The sequence below is a fragment of the Excalfactoria chinensis genome, chromosome 7 (genome assembly GCF_039878825.1).
Source record: "Excalfactoria chinensis isolate bCotChi1 chromosome 7, bCotChi1.hap2, whole genome shotgun sequence".
NCBI lineage: Eukaryota > Metazoa > Chordata > Aves > Galliformes > Phasianidae > Excalfactoria > Excalfactoria chinensis.
Window position 1 is genome coordinate 27,064,334 of NC_092831.1, and position 23,416 is coordinate 27,087,749.

The window sequence follows — 23,416 nt, forward strand, 5'->3', positions numbered from 1 at the left end:
AACCTGGTCTTTTAATTTATCTGCCTCATATCTGTGGTGCATCCATGACTGAGATGTGTACATGTTGTGGTAAGCTGGAGGGCGAGTTAGCAATTCTCTGTTGATAATGATGAGTGCCCTGTATGTAGATTGCAGAGGTAGCTTCAAAGCGCTTTGCTTTGAAAGTGGTTTGGGCCCCACTCCTACCCTGCCTCTGTCATCTGGGGTTGATGTTTCACTATAGTTCACTCTGGATTTGGTAGCCCGTTGGTTTGTGCAGGAGGCTCTTTAGAGTTCAGTTTGTGTTAAGCTTACTTCCCAAGCAGTGCTGGCTCTTCCTGGAGGTGACTTTTATAAAGTAATGGGGACGAGTAGTTTTTAATAGGTTTTTACCCTTCCACCCAGCAAAATCATGTACCCTCAGTGCCAAGGAGCTTCACAGAGCTGTGAAGGAAGTATCTAAGTAAATAACTTCTGTGATGCACAGGCAAGAGCTTCAACTCAGTAGCCCATAGACCAGCTCCAGAGAATGATCTTTACAATGTCTTTTGAAGGATCTAGAAAAGAAGAAAACTGCATATGAAGGGAAATAGCCTAATCTAGGTTTGCTTTCAGGGCTTAGAAAATCAATGCATGGGTAGCATCTGTGCTTTGGAATAGAAGGGATTAATCATTAATTTCTCTGATACTTGTCCTAGCATCCAGCAGTGTACAGAGATGGATGTTACTGTAGAGAAATGTTAGTGGGGGATATATTCTGCTTTGGGCCATGTGCCACCTCACAGGTGAGAGCTTTGATGGGAGGAGAAGCCAGAGCCAGGCCTGTCTGTGCAGAGGATCAGGAGTTGGGTTGGGTTCCAGCCCTTGTGCTGCACACCTGCTGATGGGCTTGGCACTCGTGGTAATGCCAAATGAATGGAGTTGCCAATTGTACAGCCCTCCATCGTCCTTCTTGTCAGATTGCCCCGATAACATTGAGTGATTCTCCTGATTAGTGAGGACAGTTTGGAGTCCAGAAAAAAGATAGAGGAGGAGTGTGAGATGGAGCTGGAAGAAGACTAGGAAAGGGAGGAGCTGCCTGGGTGACATTTCAGATTGCATAAACTCGGTTCTCTTGTGATGAATTCAGTTTCTGCTTGTGCTGTATGTGTGGTTAAAGCATGTGAAAACCTGTGTGCTAGTACTGAGGAAGAGGATGGGGTCCTGGAAAGCTGCATCACACTGACAGCAGGGGGGCATGCAGCGACGTCCCAGGCAGGCAGCAGTACTTCTAAACAGGATGCAAAGAAGATATAAAGGAAAAGTAGTATTTCCACCATCATTTCTGTTTGTTCCATTACCAGAAAGAAACAGAAGTCGCAAACAAGATACGCTTTGAAATAAAACGTAAGCAGCTGTGTAGTATTGCTACAAAGTACCTGAAGGAGGGATCATGATAGAATCAAACTGCTCAGAGAAAAGCAGTTACGGCTATGGAAAAATCATCTTGGTGCTTTTTCTACTCAGCTACAGGTATGAGGAGGAACATCACAGCATGGCAATGAGGTGATTCTTGTCGTTTGTGTGACAGAGACAAATTAGAAGCCAGCCATCTCAGGGTGGGAATGATTTTTGTGAAAATTAATGACTTGATTAGAAGGAGAAATGAAGCTTCTTCAAGGGGACATGCAAATAAAGGAGGAATCACTAAAACTGTCACCCAATGTAAAGCGAACATTACCAAAAGAAAGATCGGTGGGATATTGTAAAAAGACAAATTTGGTATGATATTAATCATGTACTGCCAGCAACAACGGAGGGAAGAGCAGGAGGAAGAATTCAGCTCAATATGTGCGTGTGTGACTTGGAAAGTGCCTTCTGCTTAGGTGGGGCACGAATATCCCATTTCCAGGTGAGCTGGGTGCTTTCTGTGCACCCCTGCTGGGGTAGTCAGGTCCATATTAGCCTGGATGACGTTTCTGTCTTCAGCCCCAGTGGAACAAATTTGCCTGCTTTGATCTGGGGATGTGGGCAATTCATTTCAGTAAGTGCCTGCAGCTCCCAGGCGGCAAATTTGCCAAGCATGGTGTGTCTACATTGGATGATTTCTGCAACCTTTTGGGAGGATTAGGGCTGCTGTAGTTTAAACAACAAACAGTCGCAATCTCAGTTGGGAAGGATCACATCAGGCTAAAGCTGAGCAAGCATTAAATCTGATTTGGAACTTCAGCTGCTTCATTAAGATCTGAGTCTACAGGGGTAATTAGTTTCAGGTTCAATCCCAATCTTTTCTTTCCTTGTCCTCTGAGAACAAGCAAGACAATGAAACCGAAAGCAATGCTTTAGTTAAGGAGGAATACTCCGAGTGTTAATGACTGACAGCGTGCAGCAGTGCGTTGAGTTTGAGGAGTGCCTGAGGGGTTTTCTTGCCTTTTCTGCAAGGTCTATTTTTGTTTCACTCTCTTTTCCTTGGGTGTGAAGAGCCACGGACATTTCAGGCTGTCTTAGGTGACACAAATGGGGTCCAAAGGTGTTTATCAGACACCTTTGTTGTTCTTGTCCAGTACTACCAGTGGGAGAGAGGCTGATGTGCAACCATGTTGGTGCACATCATGTCAGACTGAAGCCTGATGGGAATCTGGCCTGGCACAGTAAGGGGCTTTGCAGAGACCTGACAGAAGTGTTAGCTCGGGTGCCGTGCTCTGGCTGCAGGTGTCACAGTTGGGTACAGGGGCGAGGTGGTAACTTCATGACACATGGGTCTCCACGTCCTCAGGTAGCAGCAGAGATGTTGACTTGTGGTCTGCCCTGGGGGTAGCAATGCTGGGAACCAGCAGGATGCGCTCCTGCTGCTGGAAGTGTATTTTGGCTCATCTATCTGCAGGCTCTGGCAACGGCCCCGGAACAGTTTTCATCCTTGGAGATGCATTTTTACAACAGTGTGACTCTGGGCTTTTATTAAATATAGGGAAAGTGTATGTTGTCAAACACATGGCAGCTTTCTGCTGAGGGTGGTGCTCTGCTGATGGAAGATTTGCAGGGCAGAGCCACTTGCCTGTAGCTCCAGCTCTAGCACACCTGGTCTGGGTCGGGTCTGCCTGCTTTAGGAAGTGCCATTTGTGCTGCTGGCAAGGAGCCCCAAATGGTTGTTTTTCTAGTGGCATCACACCTGCATCGCAGCCTCCTCCAAAATATTTCCTCCTGGCCCAGCGCTGCCACCTGCATGCAGCAAGCTCTGAAGCTTCTGCCTTTCTTTTCTCACCTGGAAGCAGTTTCTGGGACTGTCTTGACATTCCCTACGTATATTTACCCACAAATCACATCTGGTGGCAGTGATGCTAATTACCCCCTTCACAGGACTGCTTCCATCACTTTGGGCAAACGTGGGACCCAGCAGTGCCCTTCCCCTTCACAAGGGCTGTGCGTGGAGTACAGGGCTGGCCCCCAAACCACAGGCATCAACCCCTTTTCCAGGCTCTCATTTCCCTTTCTTACAAACTGAGGGGTTTCCCCTCTCTCCTCAGCAGGACAATTTCCCAGCGATGTGCTCTTGAGGTGTTTGACCAAATATTATTAAAGCTCTGCAAGGGCTGATAATCCCAGAAGCAGCGCGGCGCGTTCCTGTGACATTGAAATCATTGAGTAATTTTACAGTACATTTGAATTTCAGTGTCGCTCGGTCGCTCACTTCCCATTAACGCTGCCTGGAATTTCTTATGTCCGTGCACACAAGCAAAAGTGTCAAGTTTCTCCTTCATGCTCCAGGACGCCACCTGAATCACAATTGCGCTGCAGCTAATTGTTATTAATTAAGCTGTTCCTAGTGCTCCGAGCTGGGCTGCTTTTCTCGGTCGTAATAAAAAGCAGGCACATTTTGTGAGAGCGGTGGTTGCCCATGTTAAGGAAGGCAAACAAGGCTGCCCTGTTTCCAGGAAGCTCTCCTCACCCCGTGAGTGCTTTTGATGCGGGTTTTGGGGCGATCGCTGTGTTTGTAAGGATGTATTGGAGCAGTGCAGAGCCAGGCTCCTTGCTGCCGACTGAGGTATGCTGCCCTTCTCTGCCACTTCCAAGGGCATTTGGCAGTGGGTAAATTTGCACTGAGCCGCTCTCCCTGCACGTGTTCCTGCATCACTTAAGTGTGCGGCCGTGGCAGAGCCCCGGTCACAAGTTTAGGATGGGATCACAAGGCAGGAGCTCTGTGCATCCCTTCAGGCTCCCCCTCCCACCTCTGTTGCCTTTCCCAGGTTCAATTTAATGAGATCATCAAGTGGAGCAAGCGAGGAGAGGGCATTAATGGAACAGGGACCCTGAGAGCGGCGTCCTCCGCGTTAGGAAAATTGCTTGCTGGCCTTTTCCTCCTAATGAGGCTACTAATAATGTGCCTGGTGCTTCCCAGCCAGCAGCAGGGAGCAGGGCGCATCACTCCCCCTCCTGCCTCCGTGTTTGTTGGTGATAAGGAAATGAGGTGGGGAGGTCTTGGGGCAGAAATGCTGTTGTTGTCTTGTGGGATGCAGGAATCTAAAGCTGCCTTCAGTCTGTGGGAATATGTCATCCGTGTCTTCGAAAAAAGCAACCAGACATCTGCTGTGCCTTTTGCTTTTCTTCTCCCTTGCGTTAGGCTAAGAAGCAGAAAGCAGGTTATTTTGGAGCATCACTGGGATGTGTTATTAGAACAGAGAGCTAGCAGTTCCCATTTATGGGATAAAGGTGCTCGTAAATAGCCTCTTAAGAAGTTGGCAATAGGTCTGGGATTTTTCGTAGCTGTAGTTAATCAGGACCTGGGGGACAGCTTGTGCATAGAGGTAAGAACTTAGCTCAGAGGCGCTGGGCAGTGATGGCTCACTGCTCCAGGTGTGTGCAAGGCGTTGCCTTTCCTTCATCCCAGACAAAGCAAGGACCCACTGTGTTTTTTTTTAAGGAAAGAGGGCCAAGGAAAGAGATACCAAGACTGCAGAAAAGACCAACTGCACTATAGATATAAATATATATATGTATGTGTGCATTATATATAAAGATATATATAGTGAGAGAAATATAGGATGTGTTCCTGTTTCACATAAACTTAGCAGCAGAGGAGCGTGCATGGGTCTGTGCTTTTTCCTCTGTGTGCTGATGCAATCCTAGCCATGCCCTGCTGTCTTTGCTGCCTCCTGCCCTCCCCAGTTCTGTGTAAAGGGTTGGTTGTTTTTCCCAGCCCTGCACTTAGTAAGGGAGCAAGGTGCAGTGCTGATTACCCCATTGATAAAACAAGCCTCCTGCTGCAGAGTTCAGGACTCAAAACTGATAGTGCTTCTGCTCCTGGGATTTACCACGTGAAGATGTTTTATTGCTATCTTGTGACATTTCCCTGCACTTTTATGCTCATTTATATAACTGTTGTCTTTGATTTATGGCAGATTTTCTTCACGTGTAGCAGTGCTATAAATTGTGCAGCCCTACTTTCAATGGTTTTAAATTTAAGGAATTTAGTAAACTGTGGGATTGAGGGGAAAGGGCAGAAGCCTTTTGATGAGGCTTTTGATCACGACCACAGACAAAGCTGAAGCAAGCATTAGAACAGGTTGGCACAACCTGTTGTGGGGAGTTTTTAGCATGAAATGCAAGTTTTTTGGTGTATTATAAAGGGATACACAAGACCAAAACATTATGGTGATGTTTCTTTGGAGATCCCTTGGAGTTCTGTTAACTGAGGTCTAAAGGGGTTTTTGGAGGAGCGGCAAATGAATGTTCTTCTTTTCATCCTAAACCTGCTTGTTCATATGTTGTGTTTTAAGATCCTCGGTGCAGCTCAGATTTCCACGGGGTGTTCTGCAGCCACCAGAGATGCGAAGCCTATCAAAGCCAGTGGTAGGGCCGATGAAATAAAGACCTTGGGTTTCAATTTTGTTGGCATCTCTCGTCGTAGGGGAAGAGAAACAGCTCATTTAAAAATTGCTTTCTGAGTTGGGCTGTCAAAGCAGCTTTCTGTTGACCTTTACAAATTGATACCGTCACAATCAATGGACAGAAGTTTAAGGGCAGCCTCTGGGGGTGGAAAAGAAACCCAAACCTTTATAAATAATATATGGAGTGCATTTTAAGAATCCCAGCAGAAAGAACAAACAATATTAGCAGGCAGTGTATTGGAGCAAACAGATCCATAAAGAATTCTTAATACGCAGTTTTGACAAATACAGTTACTTAGAGCTTATCTTTTGGGACGATTTCTGAAAGTCTATGAAACAAAAATGCCAAATGTGCCTTATAGGTTAGGCCAACAGAGTGATCCCCAGCGCTGTGACATTCCCCATCCTCTGATAGGGTTGGGAAGCGAAGCTATCAGAGGAAGCTGGGTAGAAATTACATGAAAGGGGCCAAGACAGCCTGCCTGTGATTTCAGTCTGGCCCCTGCTCTGTGTTTAGCTACCCAAGCACCGGTTGCCTTGTATTGCTCAGGACCAGTTATTTGCAGACTCGTTTGCTCAGGAGATGTTGGTGACAGGTTGTGTTTTGGTACTGTAGGGAGAAATTCAGGTTCTTGGTAGGCAGTGGAGTGATTGGTTTCTTCTTGTTATGATTGAGAGCAGCAGCAATGTGTGTGTGTACTAACCTGTACAGTGGAGCATGTTTAATGACTGATATAGGGGCACCTGAGACTGTTGCCCTGAGTGCTTTCCTGCATTCTCTGGGTTGCAAATGACAGCCCTGGACTTGCTTTCCCTCTGAGACTGGTGGTATATTTCAGGGTTTGTCTTTGCTATCTCAAACCAAGTCTTTACCTGTGCTGGGCCTGGAGCTGGAGGCAAAGACCTCCTGATTCTCGCTTAGATAATGTCTATTAATTGCTTGGCTCGGTGAGGCACTTCATTGGGAACTAAACTGTAAGCGCTGAAAACATTTCAATAAGGAAAGCTATTTTTTGCATCCTGCATCTGGTAAGGAAATGCCACGCTCCCTCTAAGCTGTGCATTCATCCTCACTAAGCATTTATTTGCATGACCGTCAAAGAAATCTTTAATTTTAAATGCTTTTCTAACACAACTTGAGCACTGGTAACTCACCAGGTTGCCCACCGGAGCCAGCAAGCGTGGTCTCAGTGCTGGCCCTGCCCATTGGTTGCAGGTGGTGGGGTGGGCCCCTTGCCACCTCCTTGTCACCCCCTGTCACCACTGTCCCTTGGCCCAGCAGTCAGGAGGCTTAGCTGCTGCCTCCTTGTCGGAGTGAGCGCTTCCAGCTTCACAGCAAGACCTCAAGGAGAGCCAGATGATGGAGCAGATGGCAGATGACTAATTTGGCAAAGCTAGATGAGTGGAAATTGTTTGCTTTAATTGCTTGTCAAGTCCAGTACCTACATTATAGTTAAGGAGCAACTATTTACCCTCAAAATAGCACAAAATGAGCAAAGTGTGCGTGTGAGAGAAAAGTAGGGAGAAGAAGGAAAGGAGATGTACCCAGAGAAAGTAATATGATATGCACCCTTGGAAAAAAGGAGCTGCTGGCAAAGCCTCTTGTATCAATTTCTGCTTTTTTGTGCGGTAGCCTTGTAACACATCTGTCCCATTGTGCCCTTTCCATATCATCACATATACAAGAGGAAGCAAAAGGTGAAACAACGCTGTAAATGTTTACATAAAACAAGCAGATGACAATGGCTTGACTCGGTCGGCACAGGCAATTATCCTTGAAATGCCGCAGCATAAATCAGGTCAAACATTTTGATGCCATTTCTTAGTTGATACAAACACGAGCGCTCCATCAGTAAAATATGCCACGCAGCATCAACCAGGCAGGTTTTGGAGAACTCGGTGCAAGGACGGGGTGCCGTCAGCTCAGGGAAGTGTAATCACACATAAATAATCCTTCTCGATGAAGTTACAATCCCTGTCAATCCTCACTGTGCCTGTTTCCTTGTTTGGAGCAGTGGGAAGGATCTGCTTGTTACAGATGGCAGCCGATGGGCCCCGGCTGGAGGTGGCATCGCCCTCTTAAAGCATGGCTTGGTAGTCTTTGTGAGAACAGTAAGTAGTTTTGACCCCAAGGGAATGAGGGAAAGCCTCTCATTTTAAAACCAGAAGCCATTAGGGTTACAGGAGAGTGGCTGGTGATCTCAGGTAGGTTTTGGCCTTCTCCCAGGAGCCATCTGTAAGACTGTGAGAGCAGGCGGGCTCTTCATTAGGACATGACTAATTGCGAGCAAAAACCAGGCTTCAGCAGCTCCTTCAAAGAGAGCTGTGAAATAATGGAAGGATTAAAACTGCTTACCCCTTCTTCTGTGCCCACGGTACCCAGGCTAGTGCTGAGAGTGGAGAGCTTTAGGAAATGAATGGGGGCTGCTACAGGATGCTAGTAATTAGCTGCTCGAGTATTTTCCCCCCATCTGGGGGGTCTCAGCAAATTGCCAGGAGCGTTTGCAATTATTAATAAACAGTTACTTCGACTGCCTTTCAGAAAACCCTGATAATAGTGCTGTCTGTAAAAAGGCAGCTAATTAAGTAAATAAATTAGAGGGAAATACCAAAAGGCTGTGTTAGAAAGAGGTTGTTTAGCTCTTCCTGGCTGGGATAAAAGAACGTATTATTCTGTTTTCTTGAAATGAGCACATCAGAGCATTGAAGCCTCTTAGTGGTTTTGGCCTGCTTGACAACTCCATCAACAAGAAGAGGATGTGTGGAGACACACTGCTGTGCTCTCACATGGAGATCTGCACTGCCTCGTGTGTAAGGCAGCGCAGTAACAGGGAGACCTTAGGGGGCACGGCTTTCCCCAGGGGCAGCTCTGTTGAGTCCTGTGATGTATCCCAAAGTCCAAGGCATTCGTGTGTCCTGGGTAACTCCAGATGTAGGCAGATGCAGTGGGAATGAGTGAAAACATGGAATGGGTCTCCCTCCTTCTTTCCCAGTTATCTCATCTGTTGAGCCGGGAGGATTATCAAATCAGTTAGAATTACAAGAAGCAGAACCAGACTGAGTCAAAACTGTTTTGTAACACAACACGTAGATGTATTTGGAGCAGGTTGCCCAAAGAGGCTGTGGATGCCCCATCCCTGGAGGCATTCTAGGCCAGGCTGGATGTGGCTCTGGGCAGCCTGATCTGGTGGTTGACGACCCTGCACATAGCAGGGGTGTTGAAACTAGCTGATCATTGTGGTCCCTTTCAACCCAGACCATTCGGTGATCCTATGATTCTGCGATTCTGTGTATCATCAACAGAGCAAGAAAGAATGGCTCCAAAAGTGGAATTTAAAGGACAATTCCAAGTGTTTCAAATGTTTCCTACCTCTGAGTGAACACATGAATGGTGTGGCTTAGTTAGGAAAAAATGTCAATGGGAAATTAATTTCAAAGACATGTGCATGAATGTTGATGAAATATGTAAATCTAATCCAACGCAGACAATTACGACTGCTGTAATTAGGGCCATTAGGAGCTGTAGCAGTTCTCTGTTACTTTGGGTAGCTGGGAATAAGTAAGCGACTGAACCAGAAGTATCAGTGCCTAGGCCATTGCATCAGATGGAGTGGGCATGAGGTAATTATATTAAAAACATTAGTGTTAGGACTAATTTCATGTTTTCCTTCTGAAAATTCCTATTTCCATTGACATTTGTTGCCTCACCAATGAAATCTGTGTTTTGCCTACTGCATGAAACTGCTTCAGGGGCTGGATGCCAATGTCCATCCTCCTTTGCATAGAAGCAGCTCTCAGCTCCAAGCTCCCACTGCAGAACAGGTTGACTTCTGGATTGCAGCAAAGCATGGGAAAGGGTCATCAGGGTCAGAAGACATCAATAAAATGAATTAAACTGAACAAGCTGTAGATTTACTCTGGGTCACTGGGAGCAGGAATGGTAAGTTTTTTGTTTTTGTTTCTGCTGGTTGTGCTTTGCACAGCAGGAGGGTGCACTGTGTGCAGCTCCCCACATGCACCCGGTTTGGGATTTAAATGAGAAGCTGACTTAGGACTGCACAGGTCTGAAGGTGCTGAGAAGGTGATGTTAGCGGTGGCCATCTCTGGGCATCTCTTTGCAAGGTGTGGCACAAAGAGAAAGCGTGGCAGTGGGCTTGTTTGTAGAGGAACGGTTGTGAGAGCATCACAACACATTGGTAGCCTGGCACAGGTCAGCAGCTCTCTGGGTTTGTGTCTGCAAGTGTATATAGGGATGTCAGGTTTTCCTGCGTGTGCAGCATCAAAATGTTTCTGAAGGGTTTCCCTTGTTGAGACACCTAGGCAAAATCTGCTGGGCAAGTCAGGAGCGTGCTTGCACTCAGGTTTACATTCAGATCCAGTGCTGGGAGAAGCTACAGGCTGGGAATGCATTCAAGCTAGTACTGTTTTGACCATTGCTAGAGACACATGTATTAGTATTTTTTATGAACCCAAGAGAGGATGTGCTGCAGGGGCTGCTTTCAACACATAATCTTTATTTTCATACCATTCATCAGTTTCTGGGGCTGTATAAGATAAAGTGTTTACCAGAGTACAACAAAGTGCTTTGAAGAGGTTCTCCTTTATGAAATATAGATGATGGTGTTTTTGCATGGCGCGACAAGGAAACATGCTTTGTCACACTCATGTTTATTTTGGCACTTTATTTTGGAGAAGCTACAGCATATAAATGCCAGTTGCAGTTTGAAAGACTGTGGGAAGGATGGAGGTGCTCTCCCAGCTCCATCCTCCTGCAGGAGACAAACAACCCAGTCATTCGCCTGGCTTTCCTATTCTTTTGCATTGGCACATCAGTTTCCATCTTGGCTGGTTTCACTCTTGTAGCTGCAAGAGCAGGCTCCAAATGTTCTGCCTCCCTACAGCAAGAAATGGCCAAATTAGCTTTCACGAAACATTTAATGTGCATGCAACATGAAACGGCAGTGTTGCGGTGGATAGCTTTATTAGCTGAGCTGCTGGAATTGTTTTCTGAGCTGTGCTGATCCTTAGCACCGATTGCAAAATGGAACAGAAATTATTTATTAGTCCTCGGGAGCCGTAAGACAGAATAATACTTATTCAGCTGGAAACACAGTCAATCTTGTTGTGATAGATGCTGCTGCTGCTGCTTTCAAGGAAAGAGCAAACAACAAACCGATTTTGTAATTGGGAGCAATGATATCCATTTCAAAAGTTTGGGTATATGCAGATTAATTTGCCCACAGGTACGAGCGTCCCAGAAGCTGTAGATAAAGAGGAAAAATAAGTGTGTACAGGAAGAAGCCCAACAGCATGCCCAGACATTTAAGTAGCATTGCTGTCAGACAGGCTGAGCGCTACATGAAGTAATGCTGCTGTAAAATCTTGCTTCTGTATTTTTTTACTAGATTCGCTTTTGTACCCACTTGATGCACGGCCATCCAATAGACTGAGCGGAGCAATAATTCAGCAGTAGCTTTGAACCGGATTTCGAGATCAGAGTACTGTAATATTAAAGAACAGCTTCTGAAAACTGACTGCATTAGGCTGGGATTGCCTCACTCATCTGGCACATCTCCCTTGTGCATTCACATCACAGTCTGATGGCTTAGGGAAAGACTTCTTGCTCTTCTCTTTCTTCTGCTGAACTGTGCTAAGCAGGGAAGAGCTGGGGACTCTGGGGGAGAGGAGGGAGGGTGGTGCTGGGTCCAAGCCTTTTGGGTAGCTTGCTCTTGTTTTTTTTGTCAGACCCTACTAGACATAAACCAATAGGAGGAATGCTTGGCATTGTGGGTCTGCTCAGTCTTCCTGTCCCTGCGTCCTTTCATTTGTAGGCTGTTATCCATTTGTTCTGTGTTTCTGCATTTCCCACCCCTCTGTGTATGCAGTAGTAAATACCAGCACCTCCTTTTGGTGAGAGGTGTTTAGTTGGCTGAGGTGACCATGGGTCTTCCCACCTCTGCTGCTCGTACCCAATCCGGTGAATAATTCAGAATGCTTATTACAGTTACCTGTATTCCTGGATGTAAAACTTGCCTCTTTTTTTGCTCCCATGTTTCCTTACTCACCTGATTGCGCTTGTGATTTCTTGCAGTGTGTGCTGGCACAGAGAACAAGTTGAGCTCCCTCTCTGACCTGGAGCAGCAGTACCGGGCCCTGCGCAAGTACTATGAGAACTGCGAGGTAGTTATGGGCAACCTAGAAATCACCAGCATCGAGCACAACAGAGACCTCTCCTTCCTGCGGGTAAGCAACCTTCTCTTTATTTCTTCCATCTTATGCATATACAGGAGTAACCATGGATTCTGGGTTGAAGTTGTGATCCTAATGGAACGTTGGCTGTCTGGTGGAGATCTGTGATAGTTCAAGGCTGTTGTATCCTCATGGAGCTGGAGTTGTATGCTCTGGCAGTGTCTCTCTTGAGAGAATTTCCTGGTTTGTTTAAATAATTTGCTTTTACCTTTTGGGTTTGAGGAGGAGTATTTTGGCACGGTGTGTGTGTTACCTGTTAAGATGGTAGCAACTACAGTGAGTAGGAGGTGAGCACCCAATTAAAAGAATTTAAACCCATTGCTATTTGGCATGCCAAAATTGATTATGTTGGGAAAAGCATCCTAGTTGGTAGTGATCCAACACTCACAGGCTGCCATTGTAGGATGCTGCAGGCAATGTGACTGCAAATATGGAAGAAACTTGGTACAGAAGACACAGCTTGCAGTGGTGGGGTTACAGGCTGCTCAGGTCATGCTCTCTAATAGAAGTCAGCCCACAGCACAGATTTGTGCTGCTTGGACTGTGTGTAATCGTTTGCATCCCATCTGCAAAGCATTCTGGTCATGTTTCAAGATGTGTGTCTGTGTGTAAGTGCCATTTTTCTAAGAAACACGTGGCAGAGTGGAGGAGTTCCAATCCAGCAGCAGGCAGCCCCACAGGTTGTGTTACACCCAGGCTCACCCGTGAGCCTGGTACTCAGCTTCAGTCCACAAGAACCTGAACTTTCTATTACAGGTTCTAACAACAACAGCAAAGCAGCTTCTCTAACAGTGTGCTTAGCTGTGCTTCACGTTAAATTTGCTGGGGATTTCATAGGATTTCTGCTCTATACGTTGACCTTTATTTGCTCAAAGCTGTTGAAAGATCTGCAAGCAGAATCCCGCTACCAAATACACGCTTGGAGTGCAGTTTGGGGTGCTAATTGCACTCAGACTAACAGGTTGCCTGTTAATTTGAGCGTCGAATGCCTCGGAAGTAAATGCTATCTGTGCTTTTCACAGTTGTGACAGGTGGGGAAAGCACATATGTGCTTGTGCTCTGAAATAGATAGCCTTGGGGCAGCTGGACTCATGTTGCCCACTGCATAGACTTCATGCGAGGGCAGGATCCTTGCACTGCTTCAGGCATCGCTGGGGTTCCAGGAGCTCCCCAGAACCCCCAGTGGAGTCATTGTGCATGCCGCCAAATTCATTGCAGATAGTTTACCCGCTTCAGCTTCCCACCCTTCCTACTTTGACCAGGAATAGGTGGGGAAAGCAAATCAATGGTCAATGAGGGAGTCACTGTTCCTTGTCGAGAGCTGCCATATGGAGAGTTAAATGTTAGCAGTAATGTGGCACTGAAATCGGCAAATGAGAGCAAGGAAAAAGGGCGCTGGTAGTGAAAGGTGGTGATCTGGTTATGTTTGCTTCTTGGTGACAGTTACTATTGCTTTCTATTGGTGTTATTGCTTGTTATGCTTGACACTGTACTCTTACAGAAGTCCCAGCAAAGAGCAGAACTTGAAACAACACCCAGCAAACTAAAACTCTAGGTAATATGATAAATGGTGGTCATTAAAATAGAAAACCAAACAGAGGAGAACGTGTTCTTAGTGAGGCGAATAAATAAATAAGATCTGGCATATTTACACTGATAATTCAACATTCATTAGTTAGGCAATATTACTTGTTTTAGCATTTAAAAAATGATTTGAATGGCCAAATGAAGGTGGCAGATGGGTGATAAGTAAATGAAGGGCCATTTGTCTCCTTGATTTCAACGTGTTGAACTCACCCTGCACTGTGACATTCTGCCAGTCTGCTCTCTTTTTCTCAGTCACCTGCAAAAATTGCCTGCTTTTCCTTCAAGCAGGCCAGCAGTGATTGGGGTTGTCTGTGCATCTGTCCAGTGAGTACAGTGGTACTGTGTCCCCTTGGCCTTGCTTCATATAGCTGGGCAGCCCATCACCCAGGGGAAGAGGGAAGACCTAACCAGCAAGGCCTGCTGCAACTTCATGTCATGCACTCGTAAACGAATGCCATAAATGAGTTTAAGTGGGGGAAGAAAAAGCTCTATAATTTTATTTACCCATGCAGAGGAAGATTAAAAGATCAGTGTCCCATCTTTCAAATTTATTCAGATACTTATTTCCTAAGTAGATTTGCTTTACGTGTGCGACTTAGCTCTCAGGATATGTGCTGATTGAGACTAAAGAGGGCTGCACGTCACCTCAATGAAAGCCCCTCGGCTTTGAAGTGTGGTGTCGAGATCACAAGTAGCTCTGTTCACCTAAGAAAGGTCTGAACAGTCTCCTTGTTCATCCTAGCAGTCCTGATTTGCTGCAGGCTGGGAGCACGTATCTGCTGTCTTGGTTTGGGGAGCTGGGTGTTACCTGCTTGTGGGTATCCAAACTGAAGAGAGGGGTTGTGATGTGAAGTCTTCTCATGGAGGCAGGGCTGAGATTTTTCTCCCTGTCTGGAATTTCTTAGTGACCTGTTGTAGATCAGATACCTGTTGTAGATCAGATACCTGTTGTAGATGACTGATTCCAGAAGCAGGTCCCTGTTTCGGTGCCGCTTGACAAAACTGATAGCTTGTAGTGTGGACTGTTCTTACTTTCATAACAGTGTCTCTGTACTGAATGCTCAAAGTGAAATACAAAACTAGTATACCATGAAGCCAACTTCTGTAGGCACTCTTCTTCTCTTAAACACCTTTGGTATATGACCCTTATCTCTGACCAACCCCCAGCATTTCAGCAGCTCACAGTCAGAAGACTGTCTTCTTGTCCCTGGATTTTATTTAACCAATTCAGATTATTTATTTTTGAAGCCATGACTGACGTTCTGCACCACGCACTGCAATAACTCCGCCAAAAGATCGTGAAACTTATTTCTAACTGCAATCAGCGGCCTTCAGAAATGATCTACCGCTGCCTTTTAAATTCTTTTTTCATTTACTGTAGCAGTGCTGCTGTATTTCCCTGAACCACGGCTGTTAGCACTCTGCATGTCATTTGCTGGCCATGAGCTGTGTGGCGGGCAGCTTTATTGCCGCTGCAGTTTTCTGCACAAGTGTGTAGCCCCTTTTCCCCTCTGTCGACGTGCATAACCGTGTGCTCTGAGCACATATTTATTATTTTGCCATACAGTGACGCTTAAACTTTGTGGCAGGTGAAATGTGAGGGCTGGCGTTTTCTATGGAGAGTACAGTTTATTTTTGCTTCTGGTTGTGTTCAGTCTTGGAGGAAGACTGGCTCAGACAGAGCTCCTCCAAGGGAGGCTTCCAGCACAGGCAGGGCAGGAGTTGTTGCACACCTCGCTGCCCATCGGTGTTCAAAGCTGCATCTGGTCAAAAAAATAAGTACTGTGTAGTTCTGAAAAGCTTTCTAGTCTCCTGCAACAAAACAGGTCTGTGCAGACCCTTCTGAAAGCTCTGGCTGCCTTGATGAGCAGGAAGGAGCCTGCAGGCTGAACAGACGTGCTGGGATGAGGAGCTCCAAGACAGGAGTTTGCTTTGCTCAGCAGATTACCACAGGGAACATCCCTGTGTCCTCTGCAGGGAGGTGAATTCCCAGCTGGCAGGCTTGGATAAGGGACAGGGAGTAGCATCTGTCAGGAGACCCCCAAAAGGAGGTGCTGTAGGGTGGCTGTGTCTGCAGGGAGGGGAATGTTCTCCAGAAGTGTTTGTGAAGCATTGTAGTCCATCCCTAGGAGATTTAGAGGGGTAAAGAGATGCCCTGAGGCGTCTCTCCTGCAGTGAGTTGCATCTGGGCAGCCTCACCAGCATTTATCGTCTTTGGCTGGCTAGAGGCAAAGAGGACTCCATGCAATACCAGACCTGGAAATCAAGTATGTGCACTTATTTGTTATTGCCTTTCCAGCACCTCACCATTATAATACAAAGCATCAGAGCTCAGTAGGGCAGTGTGTGATACACAAATCACCTCTGTGGAAAGAGGACACCTCTGACCTTCTGCCTGTATCTAGCTGAGGCGCACAAAAGCCATCAAGGCAGCTGCTGTGCTGGGTGGGTTACAAGAGGCCAGGGACATGCCAGGCACAGCCTGGCATGGACAAAGTATTTTACGTTGGCTGGGATCAGCTGCCAGCCATGTTGGATGAACCTGAGATGTGTTTGAAGCACGTTGGATCTCAAACTCAGAAGGTAGGGTGGGAGCAGAGGCCAATGCATGATGCATGTGTGGTATGGCTCTTCTCCAGGAAGATGGCTTTTTCTTTCATTTCCCTTTGCTTTTGCATAAGATGTAGCTTAAAATAATCTTGGCAGGGAGTATCGATTGCCAAGAGAAGCAACAGCTCGTGTTTGTGGGGTCATCCAGATCTGTCTTGCATGCAGAAACGGGTGGTCAGATGGCAAACCATGCTTCAGCTGTGCTTGAGAATGGTGTAGTGCCACGATACAGTAAGAAGTGAGATGATGAAATAAAAGAGTGGTTTGAGCAACCTGAGGGTAGGGATTAGCACTTCCAGAACAACACCCATCACCTCTTGAAGCTCTGTGCTGTCCTGCTCTCCTCCTGCACTACTAGCTGTCAGCAGCATTCACACTGCCCTTGTACCTGTGGGGTGAGACAACACCTTGGTGCTTGCTGCATGCACCGTACTGAAGACCAATGTTGTACGTCGTGCAGTCCCTAACATCACCTCCTCTTGCACCATCCCAACCCCACCGCTCCCCAGGAGCTCTTTCCAGCTGCCCCCTTAGCCAGGGCTGCCTGTGTGATCCCTGACCCCCGACCTGCTCCCTCCCTGCTCTCCTGCCAGGACAGCCCCATAGTGCCTGGCTATGCTTGCCCCCTCTAGTGACAAATAACCCTGAAGCCGTTGGCCTCAGCAGGAGGAGCACGGGGTTAAACAAATGCATTTGCTTTTGCTCCTAGCCCTGCAGCTCAGCACACAGCTATTTCTGTCCAGCTCTAGCGGAGTGTTTTTTTAATGTTGTTTACAAACTCCACAGCTCTGTCTCTCACTTGGCTCATGTTTTTGCTGGTTGCCTACAGCCAGCCTTCCACTCCGTTTTTACACTCCTCCCATCTCTGTTCTTTTATTTTCATGGCTGCCCAGGGCATTGCAGCAGGCAGGATAACTAGGCTGGGAGGATCGCTACTCTCCCATAACACAGAGCCAACCTCCTGCACCTACAGTAATGTGATAAATCCATCAGTGTGCCTGTCTGCCATCCTCTTTTCTCCAACAGCACTGCCAAACCACCCCAGGGCTGCACTGCAGTGCAGCTTTGGCTTGGCTTTGAGGTTGAAAGTGTAACTTAAAGACCGTGCAGGCTGGTACCCTTCTGTTTGAATTAAATTTTTAGCTTCTGCAAAGCAAACATAGAGGAGAATTAATATACAATTAATTCTCAAGCTGGGTTTGCCAAGCTGTAGCCAAATATATGTACATTAGCGGTTTCCCCATTAATTTAGCAATTATTTTTGGTGGCTTCATATGTAAGATAGGCTTTGAAATAGCACTTGTGTTTGTGAGAGGAGCAGCGTGCTGAATAAATGCCAGCTCCTGCTATGACCCAGGGTCAGTGCATGCAGTTGTGTGCCAGGCATGTGCGACTCTCAGGCAGAGCTCTGGGGAGTCAGGGCTCTGCCAAAGGGACTGATCCCAACCTGAGGCTTCGTTTCCCACATTGCCAGCTCTCCAGATGCTCCTGCCGTGGTGGGGGAGCCTTCAGTTTGGGAGAACGTCCTTCAGCTGTGTCACACGTGGAGATGAGAGGATGGCAGGAAGAGATTTGAAGTCCAGGGTGATTAAGAAGTCTCTTTAAGCTGTCTTTTAGCCTCTCCCTTTCAGCTCCCATTGTACTGGAGGCACCCCACCTCCTGCCGCCCTGGAAGCCTGTCTGATTCATGTGCGTGCGTGGCAGTGATAGCAACTCTTGAGAGATAAAAGGAGTTGGACTTAAATTATTCACAGCAACCCAAACCCACGCACATGCTCCACATCACTAATCCCTTCTCCTCCTGCCATCCCATTCTCATGGCTGCAGCAGAGCCTCCTGTATTCATGTGGGGTGGTGTGCCGGCACCCAGCTCTTCCCAGGTTCCTGTTTTCTTCCTGATGTGGGGCAGAGATCTGGACATCTTTGCTTCTTATGACCCTCTCCAGCCCCTCCGACACCTTGCAGAGGCCAGGCAGGTATGAGAGTGTTCTTGCAGGGGTGTGTATCTATAAGGTGTTTAGTGAAGCCAGCATCCCAAAGTGCTGGGCAGGCACTGTAAAGGCATTGCTGGTGGGAGGAGAATGTTATTAAACACAGAACAGTGCAAACCTTCTTAATTAGGTGGTGTTTCTCTTAGAAGCTTTTCTGCCCTCCAGGCAAGTGAAATGAGTTATGCTTTCCCTTTCAACCACCTTATGTTCTTAATGATCTTCTTCTTGTAAGTATAAACCTCTCTCTTACCTATGTGTTGGGAAATGGTGGCTTAATTGAAGCTGTGCTAAGTCAAACAAGGAGGTAAAGTTAAGCTAACCAACAACAAAAGAAAACTGGTTGCAAACACTTTCACATTATAAATGGATTTATTAGGTTAGAGAAAAGAATGCTTGTCTTGTATCGCAGGAAGAGGGCTGTCCGCATTTGGTGCCAGTGTTGAATGTAGTGAGTTCAGAGCCTAATCTTAACCCTAACTTGACTCTGGAGGAACCTCCCCTGTTTTAATACTGTTCCCTCAGGTGACTTTTAGGATTATTTCTTCTCCCCTTTGTCCAACCATTATCTCAAATCATGCCACCGAGCAGAGAATGAAGTTAAGAGAGGCCTGGGTGAGGTGCAGGTTGTTACAGAGATATCTAGTTGTAGAGTGGTATGTGCTAAGTGGAAGCATTCTGTGCTTTCCTTCCAGTATCTTTTTTTCTCAGCATTTAGGGGATGAACTGTCAGATTTTCCTCTAGCCCTCCCTCCCTCGAATCCCATTTTACTATGGAATAAAATGAAATTTAACAAACTGACTGTCAGAGAGCTGAATAATCTTGCATTGTAATACACCAACTCAGAGTCCTGGATCAATGGTCTTGAATTGCAGTTAAAAGCTGTATGAAAGGGAAAGCAAAGTCTTTTGCTGTAAGCTGTGTCAAGGGGTGGAGGAGCAGAAGGATGGATGGAGGCTTAGCCAACAGTTTTTGTGCTAAACCAGATCAATTTTAAAGGTTTCCTCTGTAGCTGCCTGCCAAAGGGCTTTTATAGTTCGGAACTGTCAGCAGAATTGTGCAGATTGAAGCATTTAGCAGCATTAACGCTCTCCCCAGCCCTGGTACTAGCACCTGATGGTGGAGCTTTGTGTCCCCAGTGGCCTTCCTGAACATCCACCAGCGGTCCCAAAGCCATGTCCTTGTGGCTGCTGCTTGTCAGGGGCAGAGTGGCACTGCATGCTGGCCCTCATGAGGCACGTAATCAGGTGTTTCTGGGGTGTTCCCAGCACCAAATATCATCACAGGTCAAATCTGGAGGGCTTGGCTAAAGCCATGAGGATCCAAAGAGAGCAGTACTTGTTCTCTTCTTGATGACTGTTTACAGGGATGGATAGTGATAGGACAAGGGGGAATGGTTTTAAACTGAGACGGGGGAGGTTTAGGTTGGATCTTAGGAGGAAGTTTTTCACTCAGAGGGTGGTGACGCACTGGAACAGGTTGCCCAAGGAGGTTGTGGTTGCCCCATCACTGGAGGCATTCAAGGCCAGGCTGGATGTGGCTCTGGGCAGCCTGGTTTGGTGGTTGGTGACCCTGCTCATAGCAAGGTGTTGGAACTGGGTGAGCATTGTGGTCCTTTTGAACCCAGGCCATGCTATGATTCTTGCGCTTGTGTTTGAAGTTAGGTAGGAGGCTAACAGTGTCCACGTTCTATATTGTATGGTGTGTAGTGTTCCTTTTTCCCCTCTTGTGGTGACTAGTCCTGCCAGAGAGGAGGAATGACATGCTTTGTGGTACTACCTGAGTGTGATGAACTTGAAAATGTCAAGAGGAAAGTGGAAATAACATGCTAGTTTTGGGGAAAAAAAACTGTACTTTTCTGTGTGGGGAAAATAAGCGATAACTTAATTTTACCTGCTGGAAGGAGAGGTTATACCAAAAATGCATTTTGTGTGAGAGCCTTTGCTTGTGCATCAAGACAGCAACCTTAAGGAGCCCAAAATGGAGATGGGAAACCCTCAAAGTAAATGCCATTCAATCTGAATAGGATGCAAAGGATGCAGCTGCATGGCCTATGAGCTTGAAGGGTGGCAGAATCTCATGCTGATTTCTGATATTTTGGGATTGATTCAGACACAAGTGCCAACAAAGGGGTTGTGAAACACTGTAAATAGTTTAAGTCGGAGCGATCCTTAACCATCAGCAAGGAAACCCACCGCAGAGCACAGTTGATGGCAGGCATATTGCACCCTCCAGAGGGGAAAGCCTATTGCTTTAAACCCTTTTCATACCTTGCTAATTTGTGTGTAGAAAGGATTTGGAAGGGGACTTTTGTAAACAGCTGCCCTGCCCTTGCACCTGTGGTGTCCTCTGCAAGATGGACAGGGCGCAGTGGAAGGGACAGGGAGGCACAGTGTAGTGTGTGCCACAGGGATAATAGTGACCATTCATCCTTCAAGAACCCAGAGCAGAGTACGAGCCAGAGAAAGGAAAATCTGTACCAAATATCAAGGAATTAATAGCTGTCTCTGCAAAACTGCAAAATATCCTCTTCATGAAGCAGATGATGTTGCTGGATTCCTTTCAATCCTGCTGAGTGATCAGCTAGAAAATTCATCTGCTGTAAAGAGCTGCCTTGCTTTGATAAGGATGTGGAAAACATGACCTAATAGGTCTCAGATTAAAAAATATCCTCATTTTTAAAAGTTTCTCAGGAGACTGGGGAGTTTTTAGGTAAAAGAGAAGAAAGCGTGTTCTCGGGATGGTGGCAACCATGGGGACTTGCAAGTGCTTTAGAAGAGGCTTTTGCAGTTAAAAGTGCAGGAGGTGATGAAGGAAAAAAGCAAAGCCTGCAAGTCCCCATCTGCCTTTTATTTCTGTCCCTTTCACGTGATGTTCTTGTGAACAGGTGAAGTACTGTCCCTAAAATAGGGCAACCTCTATAGAACAACCCCAGCTGTGCGTGGCTGGAGCTGAAGCAGCATTGCCAATCATGATGCTGGGTACTGAACCGCTCCCTTGTCAGCTCATCAGTGCCAAAAACAGACATTTGATCTCAGCAGAACAGCCAGTTTTAAACTACAGATTATCCACTACTTCATCTCCTCACTTAGCTGCGGAGCTGATTTGTTTCAGCTGTAGATCAATTACACCCCAAAACCAACACTCACTTCACTCGTAGCATGTGAAATGAAGACAAAACCATTCCAGGCACAACTGATAGATCTTCCATTGCAGCTCCTCCATCCCTGCACATCAATATCCATCACTGGGCAGTGGGTGTTCAGTCATTCCTCTAGCCTGTTGTGCTCATTTCATTAGGATACAATGAATTATTTTAACAGAACAATGCACGTATAAGAACAAAATGTGGTTAAAAGGCCATTTATTTCTTGTGCTGCCTGTAAGTGTCCCGCGTTGGATGATACCAAAATCACTCACGCTGATCAAATGCAAAATCAAGTGCTTATGGTCAGAGCTCATCAGGAGGTGATGTTTGTCATGGGTGAGGCAATTCTGTCATGCCAGAATGTTTTCACTCTTCTTTTTTCTTGATGGCATTATGGGCTTTTGATGAAAAACTTTCTCCCTTTGCAGTCCCCTTGTAAAGCATGGCAAGCTGTTTGGGATTTGGGATGGTGTGATACTGGATGATGGATGGTGTGATGGAACAGCTGATAGCAGCGTAGGAGGAGCACTTTTCCACTCCTCTTACTTTGTTGATGGTCATGCAGTCTTAATTAAGGAGAAAAACCTCCTTTATTCCTTCTGAAGAGTTAGCCAACCTGTTGGTCTTGGCTCCTCACCTGGCAAATTGATCCAGCTGGGTAAGGCTTATAAACAGCAGATTCCCAGAATGCTGAAATAATGCCATTGCTACACATGTTCCTACTAGGCCAGGTTACATTTCTGAGTGTAGGACTGCAAGATACATGTTTATACCCTCATAGTTGTGTGCATCTCCTGCAGCGTCCCTGCAGTGTCATGCCTTTGGATCAGCTCAGCAGGTGCTGGATGAGCAGTGCAGGGCTGAGTGCAGCTGTCTGCAACTATCTGAGATGTAAATTTCAGGTAAATAAAACAGCTGTTTTGTTTTGACTTGTAATACTGTCACTTGACCAAAATCTTCCAGTCTCTTTCTATTTAGTGGAAGAGGTAACTACTGTCTGCTTGCTAATGGGTAGTAACAGCGATGCAGTGCATTGTGTGCTGATGTGTATCACAGAGCTTTCCAGTCTGTATCAGTGAGTAGAGCTCACACGCTCTCTGGGACTTTGGCATGAAAAGAAAGAACTTGGATTGCGGTTCTGCACCTCAGCTCCTCCCATAACATTTCACCATTCTCCAGATGTGCCTTCAGTTTGAGATGTGATGTCATTTTTTTGTTTCCTTTAGAAGTTCAAATTGTTTTGCTGTCCTGCTGTACCTAAAACATTAGGTTGGAGCTCTGACCTCTGTGGGGAAATTACCCAACATCTTTTTATGTCTGTTAAGAGCTGAGGTTTTGCCAGGTGAAGCCACCAGCAACTCTGCAGTGACTGCTGCCTGTAACTGTTGTAGCAACTGTGAGGAGCCCAAAATTGACAGCTCCTTGAGCAATAGGGTTTTTTTTCACCATGAAACTTTCATGCTGCATCACCCTGTGAAGCGATAGCTGATGCAAATATTTGTCAGGTCTGCTGCAGACAATGTCTACTGGATGTTAATGTGCCAAAACCTTGAATCCCATTATGCTGGGTTAGTGTGAACTTCACAGAAGCAAAATAAGGAGGTTTCGTCTTGGGTTTCAGCTAAGGCTTTTCTTGTTCTCTTAAATCAGCATCTTCAGCTCCATCAGATAATCTTCCAGTGCCCCTCTGGGGCCCTGGAATCTGAAAGGCCTTCTGTGTGACTGGGCTTTTAAGAGGCAGGGATTTTTCCTAGCCTTCATTTAACTGCTAGCTAATGGGCTGTCATCTCACCTAGTGCAGGTCTTTGTTTTTATTTGTGTCTTTTTTAATTGAGCTAAATGCATCTTCTGCCTTTGTGCTGCATTTGATCTCTGCTGGATAGAGCAAATCTTTGCATCATGTAACATCACATGTTTCTCTGATGGCTTTCGTCTCCCATATGCTCTGGTTCAGCAACAGTTTTGGCTGATGACTGTGACAGCAAAACAC

General features: G+C 46.3%; 1 protein-coding gene across 3 annotated transcripts in view; it reads left to right on the forward strand.

Annotated features, from left to right (window-relative positions):
* ERBB4 (erb-b2 receptor tyrosine kinase 4) overlaps positions 1-23,416 on the forward strand; it is a 481,597-nt gene that overhangs the window by 162,519 nt on the left and 295,662 nt on the right. For all 3 annotated transcript variants that reach the window (XM_072342440.1, XM_072342439.1, XM_072342441.1), the window contains exon 2: positions 11,935-12,086. In XM_072342440.1, coding sequence (XP_072198541.1) covers positions 11,935-12,086 — 152 coding nt within the window. The remainder of the gene's footprint in view (positions 1-11,934; positions 12,087-23,416) is intronic.